The sequence below is a fragment of the Caloenas nicobarica genome, chromosome 19, assembly GCF_036013445.1.
Source record: "Caloenas nicobarica isolate bCalNic1 chromosome 19, bCalNic1.hap1, whole genome shotgun sequence".
In the NCBI taxonomy this organism is placed as follows: domain Eukaryota; kingdom Metazoa; phylum Chordata; class Aves; order Columbiformes; family Columbidae; genus Caloenas; species Caloenas nicobarica.
Genome location: NC_088263.1, coordinates 582,535 through 600,579, shown reverse-complemented (window position 1 = coordinate 600,579; position 18,045 = coordinate 582,535). Strand labels below are relative to the sequence as shown.

The following is an 18,045-nucleotide window of genomic DNA, read 5'->3' as shown; positions in this document are numbered from 1 at the left end:
CTGTGTAATTTACTTTAATTTGTCTTCCTCTGATGAGAGGAAGTTTCCTTCCTGATTCTGTTGGGTTTTTTGTTTGGTTGGTTGGGGTTTTTTGTGTTTGTTTTTTTTTCAAGAGATACTATCTGTTTGACTGGAGAGATCAAATATATTTGGATTAGCTTGAGGAAAACAGCCAAGCTTAGACTAACTAGATGTTCTCATGTGTGTGAGGATGTCTACAAAAAGCTAATTGCTCACTTGTGTAGCAGTTGCACCCAGGGACAGCCAGCTGGTCCCCATTGATGCTGGGAGCTACTGGCTGCTGGGCTGTTCCGACATCCTTGCAGTGGCGAATGTCACTGTCTACGTGTGAAACCATCCCTTTTGGTGGGCAGCAGGAGCTGTGGTCTGTCTTTAACCTCCTTCCCAAGCCGGCAGTATTCGGGAAAGATTTTTCCTTTTTTTTTTTTCCTTTGTGGGTCAAGAACTCAAAAATATTGATGATATATTTTTAGGGATCAATGACATAGTACTGGTCAGCAAAACTATTTTGGTTTTGCTTGGCCTGCTATATTTTCCTCATGCTACAAGAAGGTTTGCTGGTATCAGTTATAAAAAGCCAGAACGGAAGAAAGTCCATTTCTGTTGACAGAGATAAATGCTGATTAACTCTACGGAGGTGTTTTGTTCATCTGGCTTAAACAGATGATCTCATCTGTTGCCGTCGTTATCTGGATTTGCTCTGTGTTCTCACCTGGGAGCTGCTCAGCCCTCGGCCGGGTGAGCCCGGAGCCACAGCACAGGACGCAGGGGGCTGCAGGGACCCCCGTGCCCCCCACACATGTGCTGCAAGAGAAAGCACTCAACTCATGTGGTTTAAACCATTTGGGGACTGAAGCGATTTACCGATTTATTGATGTGAACAACTGGCCATTAGTGAAACATCAGGATCAGAACACAACAGTAAACCCCAGTGCTAGATGCTTACAAAATGTTAATAAGCACCTACAGATTTCTAAACATCCTTCTGTACCTGATCCCCCCAAAGCCAAATCCTGCACACGTGTGCACACCTGCACACACACAGAGTCAGTGCACAGCCCTTCTCCACCAGACTGGGGGGTTGCCCCATTTGTGCACCCCAGTGCTGGTACCCGGCTGTCCTGGCAAAGATGTTTTGTCTACAGAGTGGTCCCACGCACAGAAGGTTTTTGCTGGCATGTTACTGAGCTCCGGATGAGCTTTCCCATCCTGCTGCCCCGGGCAAGGCTCCAGCTGTCAGGCAGTGGGCTGCCTGGTCCAGGGGGGTCCCTGAGGCCAGTCCAGCAGCGGAGGCTGGGGAGAAGCTCTCGACCTTCCTGATGATGGGAAGCCCTTGAAACAGTGGCAGGGGAGGCAGGTGGGCTGTCTGACGGGCTGTCTTTCCTTTTTGCAGGAAAATTTGCTGTCTAGAAGAGGGGTTTGAAGCCTGGGGTTTGCATCCTTGCAGCAGAGCCCGGGCCTGGGTACATGCTCGGGACCGTGTCTGGCTGTGTGCGGGTCTGGCAGAGCTGGTCTGTAGGGTGGGTGGTGGCTTCCTTGGGAGCCATGGGTGCTGCATTGCTAAACAGAGAGAATAAACCCCCTGACAGCGGCGTGCTCCTGCTGGGCCCTTCCCTGCACTGGAGCTGCCGTGGGGCCAGAGGCACGCTTGTCTGCTTGATTGCTTTCACAGGGTGCATGCACAGGGCTGGGTACGGCCTCCCTGCCAGCCCTGGCAGCTGCTGGAGCCCCACTGAGCCTGTGGCAGCAAACACGGACACCCCCGGTGAGCTGGGGGCTTGGCCCGTTCCCTCTGGTGTGCAGGTGCCTCTCTGGTGTCTGCAGACAAGGAAAGCCCAGGGGAAGGCAGTGCCCCAGGTCTGCTTTTCAAAATGACTGCTGACTTCATGTTTTTAATCTGTCAAGGAGTGGATTTCCTGCAATGACAGGTCACAGTATCCAAACATTTCTTGGCTGCCTGTGAGCTGCTTCCTCAGTGCTTCTTGCTGCCCTGGGGGAGCCGGGAGGTGCATGTTGGCTGCTCTGTACAGAGGGAACTCCTTGCTCACTGCAGGTGCAGCTGAAAGCTTGGGGACATGGGCAGTTTTCCCAGAGGATGGTGGAAGCCAGTGTCACCACAGTCCCCTGTCTGCCTCCCATCTCCCTGCCTTGAAGGGCATGAGCCTCCTTCTGTGCTCGAGCCTGGTCACCCACCCATGAATTGGGTTCAAGCTGGGATCACCGAAGATACAGGCAGCTGCCACAGCTCTTTGCCTGGTCAGACAAAAGCGCTGCTTTGGGTGCTCTAAACCTTGCTGGTGACTGAGGATGCGCCTGCCCTGCTGCCCGGGGCTGTGGGCTGTGCCCCAGCCTGCCCTTCCTGCTCCCGTCCTTCTCCCACCCTCCCTCCCTGGCTCCTAGGAAACCTTTAAATAAATTCTGGCATTTTGAAAGGCCATTTTCTCCTCCAGCCTACATGTCATCACTAATCTGAGGACAAACAGCCACATTTATAAGAAGAAAATAAAGACTCAGCTCCCACTCAGCAGCATAACATGAGGGGCTGTTCCCAGCATGCTGGGGATGCTGCAGGGATTCTTTACTGGACAGAGCAGCAATTGATGAACTGGGTCATGGCAGGAGGACATGGTACATGGGAAAAGCACTGAACAGAGAGGCCTCTGAAAAGGAAACCATTCGCTGTGGAAGAGGCAGCCCCAGGCAGCCTGCCCAGCTCGAGGTGACCTGTCACACCTGTGCCCAGGTCACTGTGCAGGCAGCAGGGGCTCCAGGTGGCTGGGCCTCAGGGCACCTGCAGGCCGGCTGCTCTGCCGGGGAAAGGCTCCCCTTTCTCTTTCTTTTGTTACTGAAGGGTGCTGGAGTGGAGGGAGGGGCTTTCAGAGCCTGCTGGGTAATCACGTCTCTGGTGGTGAGAGCAGCAGTTGCTTGCCAGAGCTCTGCCAGTGAGCAACGGGCACTCCGGGGTTTCGCCATCCACACAAGAGGAGAGGGCAAACCTGTGTCCCAGGGTTGTGGGCGGGAGCGGCTAAACCCTGGGAGTGCATCCTCAAAGATGGGTCCAATGCGCAAGGTGACCCTTTTCCACTCCTCCTCCGTGTTTCATTGGGGGCTTGGCGTCAGCAGGATCTGTAAGACCCTGTCAGCATCCCTTATGTCCTGGCCGGTTGTGCAGGATGTGAAGGAGCTCCTCTGTGTCTCGCTGGCTGTGAAGCACCACTTGCTTGCCCCGGAGCTGCTGCACCTCCTGTGTCTGCCCTCCTGCTCCTTGGCCCTTCATACTGAGCATGACCTTGGGCAATAACAGCCCTTTGCTGCCCCCACCACCAGCCTGTGCTGGTGCCCTGTCCTGCTGCACCGGTGCCCCAAGCCCTGCCAGAGCTGGGCTGCTCTGCACACCAGAGAGAGACATCCTTGCGGAATCTGCATGAATCGTCCCTGTGGGAAGGTGATACCTCCAGTGACACAGCCAGAGCGGGGTGGCTTTAGCAGCAGAGTGCCATCAGTGTGGGTGCCATCCCCTGCTTCTGTATGAGCTTCTTCGTCCCTTCTGCCAGTGTGCAGCAGCTGGGTGGAGGCTCAATGGGAGGTTGCCCAGCACAGCTGCGTTTCGGATGGTGCTGTCCAGAGCAGTGACTGTCCCCAAGCAAAAACCTCTAGGCAAGTCCCTGCAGCTGTGTCCCATCATGGCATGTTCCTTGGTTACCTGTCCTTGGGTTAGAGCAGGGGTAAAGCTGTGACTCTGTAACCTCTTTCATCTGAGTGATCTCCACTGATCGTGGCCACAGGCTCCCCTGTTCATGAGCAGTTCTGGGGCTTTGGTCCTGCAGGTGTCTGCAGTGCAATGAGGCCTATGTGTCGTGTTGATTTTGCCAAGATTGGATTCCTGCAGTCTGTGTGGTACTGTCCTCTGGTGGCAGCTTCGCCATCTGGCTGCTTTCACAAGTCCACGCTGCTGTTCCCCTGCGTTGTAGCTCCCTGAGTTTCAGCCTGGAGCTTGCCTGCTGTTGGTGTCAGGGATCCTGCCCTGCTCAGCACTGTCTGCCTGTCCCGTGTCCCAGCCCTCGGCTCCTCCTGTCCTGCTCAGCCCTGCATCACATCTCTCTGCCCACGTTTGGTAGCTCTCTCTTTGGATCTCGGCTGGACTGTAGGTGATGAGGTGGCCAGTGCAAATATTTTGTATGTGTCTCAGTGCAGATTTTGCCTCACCCTGTAGAAGAAAAGCAGCCATGAAATAACCTACGGGATCAAGGGATGCTGATACAGCTCCTTGTTTGGTGAAAGACCTAAGATAGAAACCTAGGGAGGGCAGAGCTTACCTTTGCTCATCTTTGTTGACTCTTATTTCATCTGGTTGCAATCTAGAAAAGCAGCTCACCAGCCCCCAGGAATCTAAGCACATATTGTGAGTGGAAGGTGCTCAGACAGCTTTGTTGTGTACCAACAGTTGTTTACAGTTATCCAGAAACAGGTGCCTTATTCACCTCACTCAGTGTCAGAGGCCCATTTTCCACTGGATTTGCTTTCCCTGCATTTTTAGAAATATTAATAACTGGAGGCAAGTGATGCTATAAAAGGGGGAACAGAGGGAGGGGACTGGAAAGGGAAGTATGAGAATCAGAGCAGTGGAAAAAGAAGACAATTTAGCGGAGATACATGGAGCTTGGGGTCAAATTTGGGATACACAGACAGGAGGAGGGTTGCTGGGGCATTTCCTTGTTCTGTGATTCTTTAGGGTTTGTAATGAACTGTAGGCATCTGCCAAGTGAGGACCCTTTTGAGGTTGTTTCTTGCTAGCACACTCCAGCCATGACCCTCTGTCTGCAATAGGAGCTAAGCCCTGTCTAGAGCTCTGGGGTAGTGGATGTGGCATTAGTATGTGGCATGTGACCTGTGCTAAAAGCCCAATTTAGACAGCTGCTTTTAACCCAACATAAGCTGGCTAAGCAAGACAGTCCCCTTGACTTTTCCTGGGCTGCACTATCGTGTTGAAGGTAATACATCCTATCTATTGTAAACCTTTAGAACGTATGAGTGATTATGTGCTAATTTGACATTTTTAGGTCCTAGTCTAAAGAAGTCCACATACAATCTGCATAAGGCAGGCCTGGACCCGGGGTGAGTTATCCAGGAGACAGTGCCATGGATGCTTCCAGTGCAACGTGTGCTGCAGGTTGCATCATCTTAGAATTGTAGAGTCATTTCAGTTGGAAGAGACCATCAGGATCATCGAGTCCAGCCATAACCTAACCTAACTCTTGCACTAACCCATGTCCCTAAGAACCTCATCGAAACACCTTTTAAACCCCTCCAGGGATGGTGACTCCACCACTGCCCTGGGCAGCCTGTTCCAGTGCCTGACAGCCCTTTGGGGAAGAAATTGTTCCTAATATCCAATCTAAATCTCTCCTGGCGCAACTTGAGGCCATTTCCTCTCATCCTATCCCTTACTACTTGGGAGATGAGACCAACACCCTCCATGGTCCAAGCTCCTTTCAGGTAGTTCAGAGATCAGAAGGTTTCCCCTCAGCTCCTGTTCTCCAGGCTAAACAGCCCCAGTTCCCTCAACCACTCCTCATAAGACCCATCTTGTTGCGTTGTCTCCTCTCCCTCTATTCCTGAGGCTTTGTCCAGTCCTGGTTTCTAGTGCAGGTATTTGTTTGATGTCCAAATGCTACTGTTGGCTCACTATGAAGTTCACTGTGTTTCAGCTGCCGTCCCCATGATGTGCGAGGCAGGGCTGATCGTACCGGAGCCCTCCGGCCCCACGCAGTACTACGGTGAGTCGTCCGACACCTACTACCAGGTGGACCGCTGGCAGAGGTTGCGCACGGCTGTCAGGAAGCTAGAGTTCTGGGAAAACTTCAACGCCGAGCTGATAGGCAGTGGCTTCTTCTCCAAGGTGTACAAGGTAAACTGACACGCAGGCAGCCTGTGACCTGTGTGACAGCAGCTGAGGCTGTGTAGATGGTGCCTCACCTGAGGAGCTTGTGCCTGAGCTTATTTCCTCATCTTCACACCTCTCAGCTTATTCTGGCTGGTGGGACGGGGTGAGAGAGGGAAAGGACACTCCCCTCTGTGCACCTAGCACAGAGCCTTTGATGTACATGTCCCCTTCCGTAGTGAAAAAGGAGATGGGAGGACTCGATCAATCAGTGTTCATTGATACTGTCATCTAGCCATACAACAGGCTTGTCAGGGAGCTAAACTGGGTATTGGATGAGATTAGGGGATATTTATGCTCTGTGCAGGTTTTGCTGTCAAAACTGTAGCAAAATATATAGGGAAAAAGAATGTAAATTTAAGCTGTGTGTGTCTCCCAGAATACCTGCCACCCACACCCTGTGGGGACCCCAGCGCCATCACCCCTCCCTGGTTTCTGCCCTGTGTTACGGTGATGCTGGAAAAGAGCAGGGGACCTGGGGCGGCATCACGCTAGGACAGGCTGCTGGTCCGTCCACTTCTGCCTCTGCTGCCTTAATGTCAGGGGACCCGTGGCTCCCTCTGAGCCAGTGCATGATGTAGATGGCGTGTCACCAAAGCAAACCTGCTTTTCTCACTGTTGTGAGTCACTTGTTGCTCCAAGCTCCACTGTTGTGGGAGTTTGTTTAACCCTCTCTGAGCAAGCACAGGATCCAGGATGCTGCTCTTTGCTCCCCCTCCAATGCTGCTTCTGGAACATGCAGCTGCAGAAAACATGCAAGTTGGATAAACACACATTGCTTTCTCAACAGTCTGTCTCGTCCTCTACTGCATCTGGTCTTGGTGCTGTGATAAAGCCTTTGGGTGAACTTCAGGTCCAGGGACAGTACACTAAAGCTGTTCAGGGGGAATCTCCAGCCAAAGGTCTATGGCCTCTCTTTGCAGACTGGAGCAATACATGACAAATACCTCTCCCCAACACAGCTTTCCTTCTAGTAAGTGCTTTCTATGCCTATGCAGCATGTTGTTGCCACTGCCTTCTTTTTCCTTTATCTAGCGGCTTTTCATAGTAACAGTTGCTGTTTCCTCCATATGTGTCATTTTCCTCCTGCCCTGGCACTGAATGAAATTCCAGCAATTGGCAGGCTGGAGACACAGATCTTGCATGCAAATGAAATAATTTCTTGAAGTAGAAGCAGAAAAAGAAATGCAAACAAAATGAAGTTTGAATGAAACGCTATGGATCAAATGGTAAGAAGTCAGCAGAGGAGGACTTGGGGCAAGGACAGTCCCCTGTGGGTACTTGACATTTGTCTGAGAAATTGAGTGTGACTGTAATCGAGTGCTCGGATGACTCATGGTCCTCTTCTCTTGGGTTAGCCAGTAGCCTGTGGACTGGTAGCCCTGAACAGCAGCACTCCTGCTGCGAAGCATCACTGGTGATGGTCCTTTGAAGCTCTTTGCCAACAGATGCTGTCTTCCAACGCACTTCCACAGCAAGGACATAGACTCCCTGAAGTGCTGGCTGCCTGCTTTTGCCGTCCTTTGTCCTTCTGTTAAGCCCATTCTCAGGAGTTGTTATATGTGGGTAGGCTGAAGAAGGAGGTTTCACTTGGTTCTACTTGGTGACTCAGACTCAAGAGGTCTGGGCACAGCCTTCTGCACTGTGGGTTGTGTGTTGCATGCCCTGGGCACAAGGTATTTTTCCCTCTTTTTCTGCCTTAGTTTTTTGATGTGCAATAAGAAACTATTCAAGTTTCTCCTGGGGAAATCACAAAGCTGCTTTCATGGGCAGCTCTCTCATACGTAGGGTCCTGAGGTGCTCAAAAGCAGGAGAGAAATGCAATGTGACTTCATTTTTTCTGAGGCTGGTCTAAGGCACTGCCCAAAGGGAGCCTCTGAGCAACCTCTTTCTCTGTTGGCCCTCAAAATGCTGCACACACATTAAGAAGCACAGTCCCACTGTGTGTCTTTCTGCAGTTTCCAGTGCAAAATTTTCACATTTCTCCACTTAAGGCTGACACCAGCTCTTTACTCGTCACTCGTTAGTGTGAAATGAGAATGCCTTGGAGGTCCCTCTGCACTTCCCTGGTTCTCACTCTGATCCAGGACAAAACTGGGCACTTTATGTGATTCAGAGCAGACCAAGGGCTGCTCCATGTCGGCCAGAGCAAAGTCTGAGGGCCTGTGGTCTTGGAAGAGACCTTCTGAGCCCATTGCCTTTGCCCACCTCTCCCACTACTTTTTTTTGGGTGTGGGTATACCCTTCTTTTTCAGTCATTTCTTTGCAAGACCAGGCTGGACTTTGCATTGCCTTGTGGACAAGAACTCCTTCAGCTCTCACCGACTCCACCGGCCCAGGCAGTGTTTGTGAACTCCGCTGGTGTTCTGCTGGGACGTGCAACCTCACCTGGAAGCTCAGTGTAGCTCAGTGGCTCCACCAGACTTTGTGCAGATGTCTCACTGAAACACAGTATTAGCTCTTCTGAAAGTTTTTCAGGTCTTCTAGTTTTCAGCTGCTCCCTGTACTCTGTCCTGGGCACAAGGGCACTCACAGTCTTTGGGCAATGATGACTGATAGCACCTCTTATATTTACATCTGTGCAATTACAGATGATAATCAGTTACATCTGGTAGTGACCCACAGTCCGTAGTTATGAAGTCCCATCAGGTGAGGGTGTCGGAGCCCTGGCTTCCTTCCAACCTGCTCGAGTAGAGAGGCAGAGTTATTCCAGCGGCAACATCAACTGTCAGGTTGCATTCCTTCAGAAGGGAAGTTCATGTTACTCCCAAGACAGGTTGTTCTGTGACTCTGATTATAATGAACCTTTCTCTCCTTCCAGCCCAGCTGGGTCTTACATGCAGCTCTTTGTTCTCCTCACCAGGGCTAGTAACCTTCTCCGTAAAGTGACTACCGCAGAGAGCAAGGGGTGACTTTGGGACTCAGAGTGCTGCTCTTAAGCCAGCTCATGCCGTGTCTAAACTATTTTTGCCTTAAAAAAACCAAACTAAACTCAACAAACCTCAAAATGAGATAAACTTGTCTGGATTCTCTGCTAGCCTTGGCAGACCTGTCAGGACGTCAGTGTGGGCCACCCCTGATACGAGCCTCCTTAAAACAGACGTTAACTGAGGGTGGAAATTTTAAAGTACCACAATGCTCTTTGATTTGTTCTGGAAACTGCTATTTGATTATCAACCCAGATGACATGAACTGCAGTGCAGGGGCCCTGGATGGTCCTGTCAGTGCTGAGAGCCCGGGGACCCACGCATGTCCTTGCGGCCTGCATGAAACCCCGCGTTCCGTACCACCCAACCCTGGGGCCTGCACAGGGGCCAGCAAATTTCCTCCTAAAGATGCTTGCTCAATCTGTTCGCTGTTGTAAGGTGGGGAAAATAATTTTGTTTTCTGTTCTTCAGCTTCCAGTACCTCTGCCCAGGGGAAGCCCCAGGAGTGAACCATCGCAGAGGTTCAGTTTAGCACAGAGCTGTGTAGCAGACACGGAACCTCCATCCTGGGATGTGAGGGAGAGATAAACTGGCTCTGTACTTTCTTTGTTGTGTCTGTCTGGCAGAGCCTGAGTGGAGGGGAGCTGGCCATGGGCAGGGGTGCAGAAGGCATTGGGGATGAGGAGTGTGGCCAACAGCCTTGCAGAGTCATCAGACCCAGATAGGAAGGAGGGATCGAGAGGTGGGGAAGGCTGTGGTTGGGAATGGACGATGAATGCAACACATTGGAGAAGAGAAGATTAGCTCTGCGATAACCCAGTGTGGTCTGAGAAACTGCACCAGCCCAAGAAACACACAAATTTTGGCAGAGAGTGTTGTGATGTGTTGGGACAGGAGGGACTTAGCTGTGCCCAGCCACCCAGGCAGGCATCACTGGAGTGGAGCTTATATGGAAGGGACAGCACTTTGCACTTGTGCAAATGGCTGTGCAAAGCCCTGGGCAGCAGGAAAATAAGATTTGACTGAGAAGGGATGCTGCTGTCCAAAGGGGCTGGCAGACCTCTGGAAGCTGAGATGTCCTGCTCCAACCTTGGCTCCAGGTGACCCAGCCTGCTTCTTGTAAAGTGATGGTGGTGAAGATCTACAAGAACGACGTGGACCAAGAGGTGATTGTGCGTGAGATCAGCCTACTGCAGAAGCTGTCCCACCCCAACATCGTCAGGTGGGCACATCCGTCAGCCATGAGCAGTGGGCACTGGCTGGCAGGGGCTGGAGTTGGCTTGGTGTCTCTAAGGCAGTTCTTCAATGAGGAATTGAGGTGAACATTGATGGCTTCTTTTTTTTTTTTTATGTGTTCTGCTTAGGTACCTTGGGATATGTGTGAAAGATGACAAGCTGTACCCCATTCTGGAGGTAAAGATTTTCCTGCTTGTAAGCGTGCTGTAGGCAGGGAGGATGGCAGACAACCTGTAATGCATATCTGCGCCTCTCTGACTCATGCACCACTGAATGGCTCTCGACTAGCAAGATTGCCTTGGAGCGGCTTCTGGTCCTTTCTGCCCCACAGCTGGTAAACAGCTGGAGTGGGGCATAGTTACTGCAGGGCCATGAGATTCAGGCAGGAGAGCCAAAAAGTGTCTCAGGTTGGCTTGGTACCACCAAAGCGCCAGAATGGGCCAGCTGGTGGGGAGAAGAGGAGCCAGGTATGGAGGGCAGGAGTAGAAAGTTGTCATGGTTTAACCCGCGCTGGCAATACAACCACCATAGCCGCTCACTGACCCTCTCCCCTGTCCCCCTCATAGGGAAGGGGAGAAACTTGGATTGAGATAAACACAGTTCAATAAAATAACAAAATACTAATACACTACTAGTAAAAATATATATAAAATAGAAATAAAAGATACTCAAGGCAATTCCTCGTGAACACACAGAGCAGCCAGTCCCAGGAAATGGCACCTGGTCCCACAGCCGATCCCAGAGAGAGAGAAGGGAGGAAAAAGGCAGAAAGGCTCAGAGGCCTCTGCAAAACAGCCAAAAACCAAACTAAACATCCCACACCAAACACTCCCCTGGCTGCGCCCCAGAGAGAGTGAGAGGAGCAGAAGAGCAAGAGAAAAGGGGATGAGAAACCAGAAGGCCCCACTCTTAAATCTGGAGCGTGACGCTAATGGGCTGGAACACTCTTATTGATCAGTCTGGGTGTCAGTCAATCTCTGCCCCTTCCATCCCCTTCCTCGCTGCCTCACACCTGTGGGCAGAGCTCAGAGTGTCCTTGGCTCTCAGAGCAGAGCAATTCAAAACATTAACTCTGTGCTGGGCTGTTATCTCTTGTTCTCAAACTAAGTCTGAATAATGAGCTTGCTAGCTATGGAAAAGCAAGGTTTCTAACTGCACAAAGAAAATTAACCCATATTCAGTCAAGCCAGCATAAAAGTAAAGTAGATGGAGAGTGGCAGGACCTCCAGGGTGGTTCTGGATTGATGGTGTGGTCTAATGGAAAAGCCTGGGCTGGTACCGGGGAGGTGTCACCTTGCTCCTACACTGCCAGTGGCAGAACGCATTCACTGAGCTGCAGCCAGGCTTTTTGCCTCTAGTTCACTGCCTTTGAGTGAGGACCATAACTGGCTTATACCGCTGTCCCTCAGTGGGGCAAAGCCCAGAGACCAGCAGTGACTTGCTGTGCCAGGAGGGGTATTTGTACCCACACAGGGGCCCCTATGTGAGGTGTCATTCCCAACCTGCATCCCAACAGAGGGGCTCCGGGGTTGGCGAGGGAGGGTTCAGCACCTGGGAAGCTCCAGGGGACCCTGTGCCAGCTGCACAGCCGCCCGCTTTATGTTTCTCTTCACAGTATGTGAATGGGGGTTGCCTGGAGGAGCTCCTGGCCTGCAAAGACGTTGCTTTGATGTGGAAGGAAAAAGTGGACTTAGCTTCAGACATCACCAGAGGAATGATCTACCTGCACTCCAAGAATATCTACCACCGAGATCTCAACTCCAAGGTAGGCAGCTGGAAAGGGGATGGCACCCCCAGACTGCTGAAGGCAACTGTGCTATGGGACTGGACAGGGACCCCTTAGGGCTGTAACCAGGAGGCCTCAGGCCTCGCGCTGATCCTCTTCTCCAGGTTAATCCCTGTGCAGTCAAGGAAGCTTGCCAAGCAGGAGACCCAGACAGAGAGAAAAGTTTATTGCTCTGAGGGCTGTTGTTGTCAGAAAAGAAACCAGATGGAAATGCATGCAGGATTGCACATGGTTTTCTTTGCCTATCATTGCAGGAAAAGCTCTGCCACATTTAGAGGCTTCCTTTCCTGCTCACAGCAAGAAGGATGTTGTTGCTACCAGGAGATGGTCATGGGCTCTGGGAGCAACGGCTGTGTGAGATGGTCCCTGTCTGTTTGCAGAGCACCAGCAGAGCTCCGTAGATGTGTGTCTCCTAACTCAAGTGCAGGGAAGTTGTTCCTCCTTGATCCAGAGGGTCCAGGTCACCAATTTTAGGATGGTCACCTCCATGGGTTTCACACCCTGCCAGTGTGCCAGCTGTGAAGACTGTCAGCTGGAGGCCCAGAGGCACGTCATGTTCCTGGTGTATTGGCCCTCTGGTTGGGAGGCTGCTTTCCTAGGCATGGGCTCTTGCTGCTTGATGGGGCAGGAACAGCAGCTGGGGCTTTGGCACTCTCAGGTTTGTCCATGGGGACAGGCTTTGACGTGGCTCTTCCTCTGCCACTGGTGTGGCAGTAGGAACATGGTGAGACTGTGCTTTGTTGATCTCTCTTGGGCAAAACTATCCAAACTGCAGCTGGAGCTGCAGCATGTCCATGATATCACAGGGAATGGGAGCTGAGGGGTTTGCCACCAGCCTGGACCTTATGTGTATCAGGGAACACCAGAGGCTGGCTTGGTGATCTGTGGAACTGGAGCCTGCAAGTCCTTGCAGTTGATGCAGGATAGGTCATGGTGCATCTCTTACAAGACATTCTTGTTGGTGCTTTGTGAGCTTTTAAGAGAAGCTTGAAATATTGATGAAGGTTGACAGTGGGGAAACCAGTCAAGCATTACGGTCTTGAGAGACATCAGCACCAGAATGAAACTCACTTTAGTAATCTCAAACTGTTTACTTGGCTCGGTTACTAACCATGAAATTGCAAACACCAGGCAAGGACAAGGCAAGAGACTGGTTCACTCTGAGCACAGGTTTCTTGGCCAGTGTGCTTCTAAGCCAGGTGAGATGTAATTTCCTATTTGTTGGTGACTGATGAGCTCAGGAGCTTTCCAGATCTGCTTGTGGAAAGTGCTGAAGGTCTCTGCCACTCTCTTCTGTCTCACTTTGGTGGTTCAACCCTGAAGGAGGTTTATCCTTCTCCAGGGAAACCTAGGAAGCTTGCAGTGATGATGGCTGAAGATAGAGAAGTGTGTATGTGCTCACTTTCCCTGGGAACAGATGCTAAGGATGAAACCCTGGGAAACTGAACAGGCTGAAATTGCTGGGGTTTTGAGAAACCTTAAGATAAAATTTTATGGGAATTTCTCCAGAAAGCCATGTTAGAGACGTGTGGTCATGGGCAGTGAGAAGGGCTGTGGCTGTGATCCTGCCGCCTTTGGCTGAACGGTGAACAAAGTTGACAGGCGCCGTTCAAGTGTCTTTCATATAAAAGGATGTGGATCATCATGTTCATTGAACAACATCTTCAAAGGACTTTTCCTGTCTTCAGATGTGATTGGCCTATCCCGAGCCTGCCCTGCGCCCTCCGTGTGCCGCCAGGATGCAGGGGAGAGCCTGTAACAGCGAGGCGGGGCTGGGGGCTGGGGAGATGCTGCTCAGTGAAGTGTCCAGGCCCTTCCCTCCTCACTGGGCATCTCATGCCGTGCCCCGTGGGCTCCTTTCAGAACTGCCTCATTCGACTGACTCCGCGGAGCCGCGAGGCGCTGGTGACTGACTTCGGGCTGGCCAGGGAGGTGACGGAGCTGCCTGTGAAGGATGTGGAGAGGAAGCTGTCTCTGGTGGGATCTGCTTTCTGGATGGCTCCTGAGATGCTTCGGGGAGAGCCCTATGACCGGAAGGTACGGCACTGCTTCTCGGCTCCTTGCTCAGCCTCAGAGCTCCCGATTGAGTGTGCGAGATGTCTCCTCTGCTTGCTGGTGACATGTCCCAACAGCAGAAGAGCTCTTCCCTCCTTCCCCAGGAAACATTGCCCTGCTACCCAGACCTTTGCTTAATAGTGTTCCACTTAGCAACTTAGGAGTTCCTTATGTGGCCTTGTTAAGTTAAACTTTCAGGGAAATGGATTGCTGCCATGGACAAACACAGTGAAGTCTCTCTGTGGAAGAAGGTTGATGAGTTACAGCCCAGTGAGCCTGTGGCAGGTGGTGCCAGAACTGTGGTAGAAGCACCAGACACACTGAACAAGAGCACAGGGCCAGACTTCCTGAAGATGAGACTGGAGTCCAAGTGGGGCTGTGGTGTTTCTCAGGGCGTTCAGAAGCCCAGAGGGAGTTTAGGAGTTTTCTGCCTCCATCTCCAATGGGCTTTTTTGATGGGCTTTTGCATAACTAATGGAAAGGCATTGTCACTGGTACTCCCCTTTCTCATGCTTTACTTCTGTGCGTGCTCTGTCCCACCTCCTGCTCTCCCACCCCTTCTGCAGGTGGATGTGTTTTCCTTTGGCATTGTCCTCTGTGAAATCCTGGGCAGGATCCCAGCTGACCCTGAAGTGCTTCCCAGGACTAAGGTAACAATTCCTGCAGCCAAATCTAATGGTGTTTTGTCTATGGTACCAGATTGTGGCTTCTCTCTGGACCAGACAGGCCTGTACACATGTGTATGTGTTCCCACTCAGGTATCTTGAGAGGTTTTTCCATGAGAAAATCTGATCTCAAGATCTTCAGTGCATAAGAGTTCAGTGCATCTATAGTTTCAAAACTTTTGTTAGGTCAACAATTTGAGATGAAGTACTTCTGTTTAAAGACCTCAGTTGCAAATATTTCATTTCACTTTGACATTTCAGCTTCTCTTTTGAAGTGGCAGGTTAGACACAATTTTCATCACAAACATTTATTTTCAAATACGTTGCAGTTAATACACAGTTCATGTGGAAACAGTGGTCTTCCCTAAAAACATGGCCTTTTTTGTTTCGACATTTGCAACATTTCCCTTCCACAAAGTGGGAAGGGAAAGTTTATCCTGAATAGCGATGAAAAATTGAGCAGGAAAACAGCAAATTGCTGCTTTCCAAGGAGCAGTGCAAAGAACCTGCAGTGGCCAGAGATTGTTCCATGTTTCTGTGAGACTGAACAGACACTAACTCTCCATGTGTGTTCACAAGATGAAGGAGAATTACATATCAGAGACTCTGAAGTCTGAAGGGATGAAGCTGTAGTTATGGAAACTGTTGGCTGGACCCCTGCGACTCTCAGTTGCTGTTAGAACACCAGATTATCTGCAGTTCCTGTCCTCAGCAGCCACCACTCAGCACCTGGTGATGGTTCCTCTACTGGTGTCTGCCTTTGTGTCTCTTATTGCCTTAGTCTGAGCTTTTCCAGGAGGATACATAGTGCCCCACAGGGAGAGCACAGAGCAAGCAGAAGGTGCTGCAGTCTCACAGCTCTGCTAGTGGTTCACCAACTGTGCAGTCCTGACAGAGCTCATGTTGCCCCAGTAATTTTGCATAGCTATCAGTAAAATAGCTATGATGGAGACCCTAAAAGCTTTAAACACTGAGCATTTTGTGCATTAGCACCTTGAAGAGGATGGAGAGCTTTTAAAGGAATTTATAGCTGAAGGCTTTCCTACATACTTTTTCTCCTTCCTCACAGGATTATGGCTTGGATGTTGCTGCCTTCCAAGGGATGATCAGTGAATGCCCCAAGCGGCTGATGGACCTCGCTGCCAGCTGCTGTCGGGTGAGATTCTTGCTAATGTGTTTGTTTGTTTGTTGTTTTGTTTGTGTGTGTCCGTTTGTTTGTTTCGTTGGATTTGCATCACACTTGTGTGACAGAGACCAAAATTTTTGTGAACCCTGGAGAGCTGCTCTCAGTGCAAGCACATAGACGTGCTAGCTGCAAATGAGTGGCTCTGCCGCTTCAGCTGTGGAGTGATGAGATCTTCCTGGGTATGCTTCCATCCACCGAACTGTTCTGCCCCTAGGAGAAGTGTTTAGTTTGTGTATTACACATCCCAAGGTCTTGTCTGTTCCCTTGCCTGTCAACCCCAGAGTGGGAAGCAGGTTGGTGGTGATGTCCAGTCCCTCCCTAAGCCAGGCTGCCGGCAGAGGCACCCACTGAGCCTGTCTGGAGGGCACTGCCTCACTGCCACCAGCTTTGGTGTTACAGATATCATCAGAGCACAGCTCTTCAACCTTTCTTGCTTTAGCACAAAAGGTAATGGTGAAAACTAGGGGTCCTCCCCATGCTGCCCAAGGCCTCGGGAGGCCAAGCAGAGAGAAAGCAAGGACCCAAGTTAATCTCGGAAAGGAAGAGAAAACAAAGGCAGTAATCAGGCAGAGAGTGGAGGAGGTGGGTGATCATAATGCACCTAATTGCTAGAAGTTCAAGGCAGTAAATGGAATTAAATCCTTGCATGGGTCTCGAGGTTTTCTGAGTAACTTGCCCTGAATCAGAGGAATGATCCATGTGAGCAGCTGTCTTACATTTATGTGTGTTCAGGTCTTGTATATCTGACGCGTGGCTTCCTAATGCAAGCTGATAGAATAACGAGCTTCTGCCAGAAATGGCCCTTGGGGGCAGCCCTGGGATGGCACGGTGCGGGTGGGGGATGGCGGTGCCCCAGGCCATGTCCCTCATTTTGGGTACACCCCGATGGCAATGAGAGTTCACTAAGGATGAGCTGCATCAGGGAGGCAAGACAGTTAGATCCTGACTGTCAAGAAAAAGCTCAGGGATAGATACATCTCCCTCCTGGTTCCTACCTGCAGCCTTTCCCTGCACACCACCTGCCCCTGCACCATTTGGGTGGGTTCTCAGATGAGCAGTTCCCACACTCTGTCCAGGTCAGGGTACGTCAGGGTTGTTTTCAGCATCTCGCTGCCTATACTTGAGCTGTACCGCACCACGGGACCTGTCTTGTGGCTGCTTGTTTGCAGCAGCCTGGGCCTGGATAACCAAGGGGTGATGGCAGAAGGTTCCACCAGCAGGTGTGTGACCCAGACCAGTGCTAATGATGGATGGATACTGTTGCTCGGCCTTGGGGACCCAGCAGAGCTGCTGCAGAGCACCCACCTCCTGTCTGGGGTGTCCTCTTCAGCTTTCCCTTCTCATTCCAGATAGAAGCATTTAAGAGGCCGTCTTTCTCCGAAATCCTGGAGGAGCTGGAGGATGTCGCGGAGAGCCTGGAGCCTTGGAGGGACAATCAGCTTTCAGGCTGAGCTGCCTGCCTCCTGTGAGGCTGGGCAGAGAATCACTCGAACTGTAAATGAACTGTCTGGGGGGTCAGGAGCGAAGAAGGAAAGCTGGGAAGGGAAGAGCTAAGTGATGCACTTGTGTTTATTTAATCATGGTCTCTGTATTTAATTTCTTGGATGGAAAACATGGTTAAAATGAAGAAGGGACTTAGCAAGGGTATATTTTCCCTAGGTAAGATTTTTAACAGATGTAATTACGACACTGAGCAACCTTTGTCTGTTTGCTTGTTAAAAGCAAATGATTCTGGAGGCACCTAAATTCCCTTGCGGATGCTTTCCAAATCCCTGACAGAAACATCGTGCTCTCCTGCTTCCCCATGCCCCCCACACCCAGGGTCTTCCCTTCTCCATCCTCATGGCCTAGGGGAATCGCCTCTTGAGGGGCTGGAGTCTGTGCAGTGTGAAGGAGATGGGCTTTGGGGCACTTGGTGAGCCTCAGAGTCACCTTATATTTCAAAGCCTTAAGGCACCCATCTGGCAGCCTTGCAGGAACAGATCTGCTCTGTGAGGTCTCTGGCTGGGTCTCCTGGCATTGCGCTTGGGTGCACCGAGGCTCAGAGGCAGCCAGCAAGATTTCGCAGAGTCTGCTGGGGCCACCAAGGGGTGCCAACCTGCACAGATCGAGGCAATGGGGATGGTGTGGCTTATTGCGGTACAAACTAATATCTCCTCTCTGAAAAGCTTTGTCAGACACATGTCCCAGCATCACGGCAGTCTGGATTTCTCCCTGCCGTGCTCGAC

The 18,045-nt window shown here is 51.1% G+C and overlaps 1 protein-coding gene across 1 annotated transcript in view; it reads left to right on the top strand.

Moving 5' to 3' along the window:
• LOC135996648 (dual specificity testis-specific protein kinase 2-like) overlaps positions 1-17,651 on the top strand; it is a 28,814-nt gene extending 11,163 nt beyond the window's left edge. Inside the window, exons 2-9 of the mRNA XM_065648790.1 lie at positions 5,730-5,929; positions 9,990-10,111; positions 10,254-10,302; positions 11,741-11,890; positions 13,775-13,948; positions 14,533-14,616; positions 15,701-15,787; positions 17,167-17,651. Coding sequence (XP_065504862.1) covers positions 5,741-5,929; positions 9,990-10,111; positions 10,254-10,302; positions 11,741-11,890; positions 13,775-13,948; positions 14,533-14,616; positions 15,701-15,787; positions 17,167-17,268 — 957 coding nt within the window. The 5' untranslated portion in view covers positions 5,730-5,740 and the 3' untranslated portion in view covers positions 17,269-17,651. The remainder of the gene's footprint in view (positions 1-5,729; positions 5,930-9,989; positions 10,112-10,253; positions 10,303-11,740; positions 11,891-13,774; positions 13,949-14,532; positions 14,617-15,700; positions 15,788-17,166) is intronic.
• The last annotated feature ends 394 nt before the right edge of the window (positions 17,652-18,045 follow it).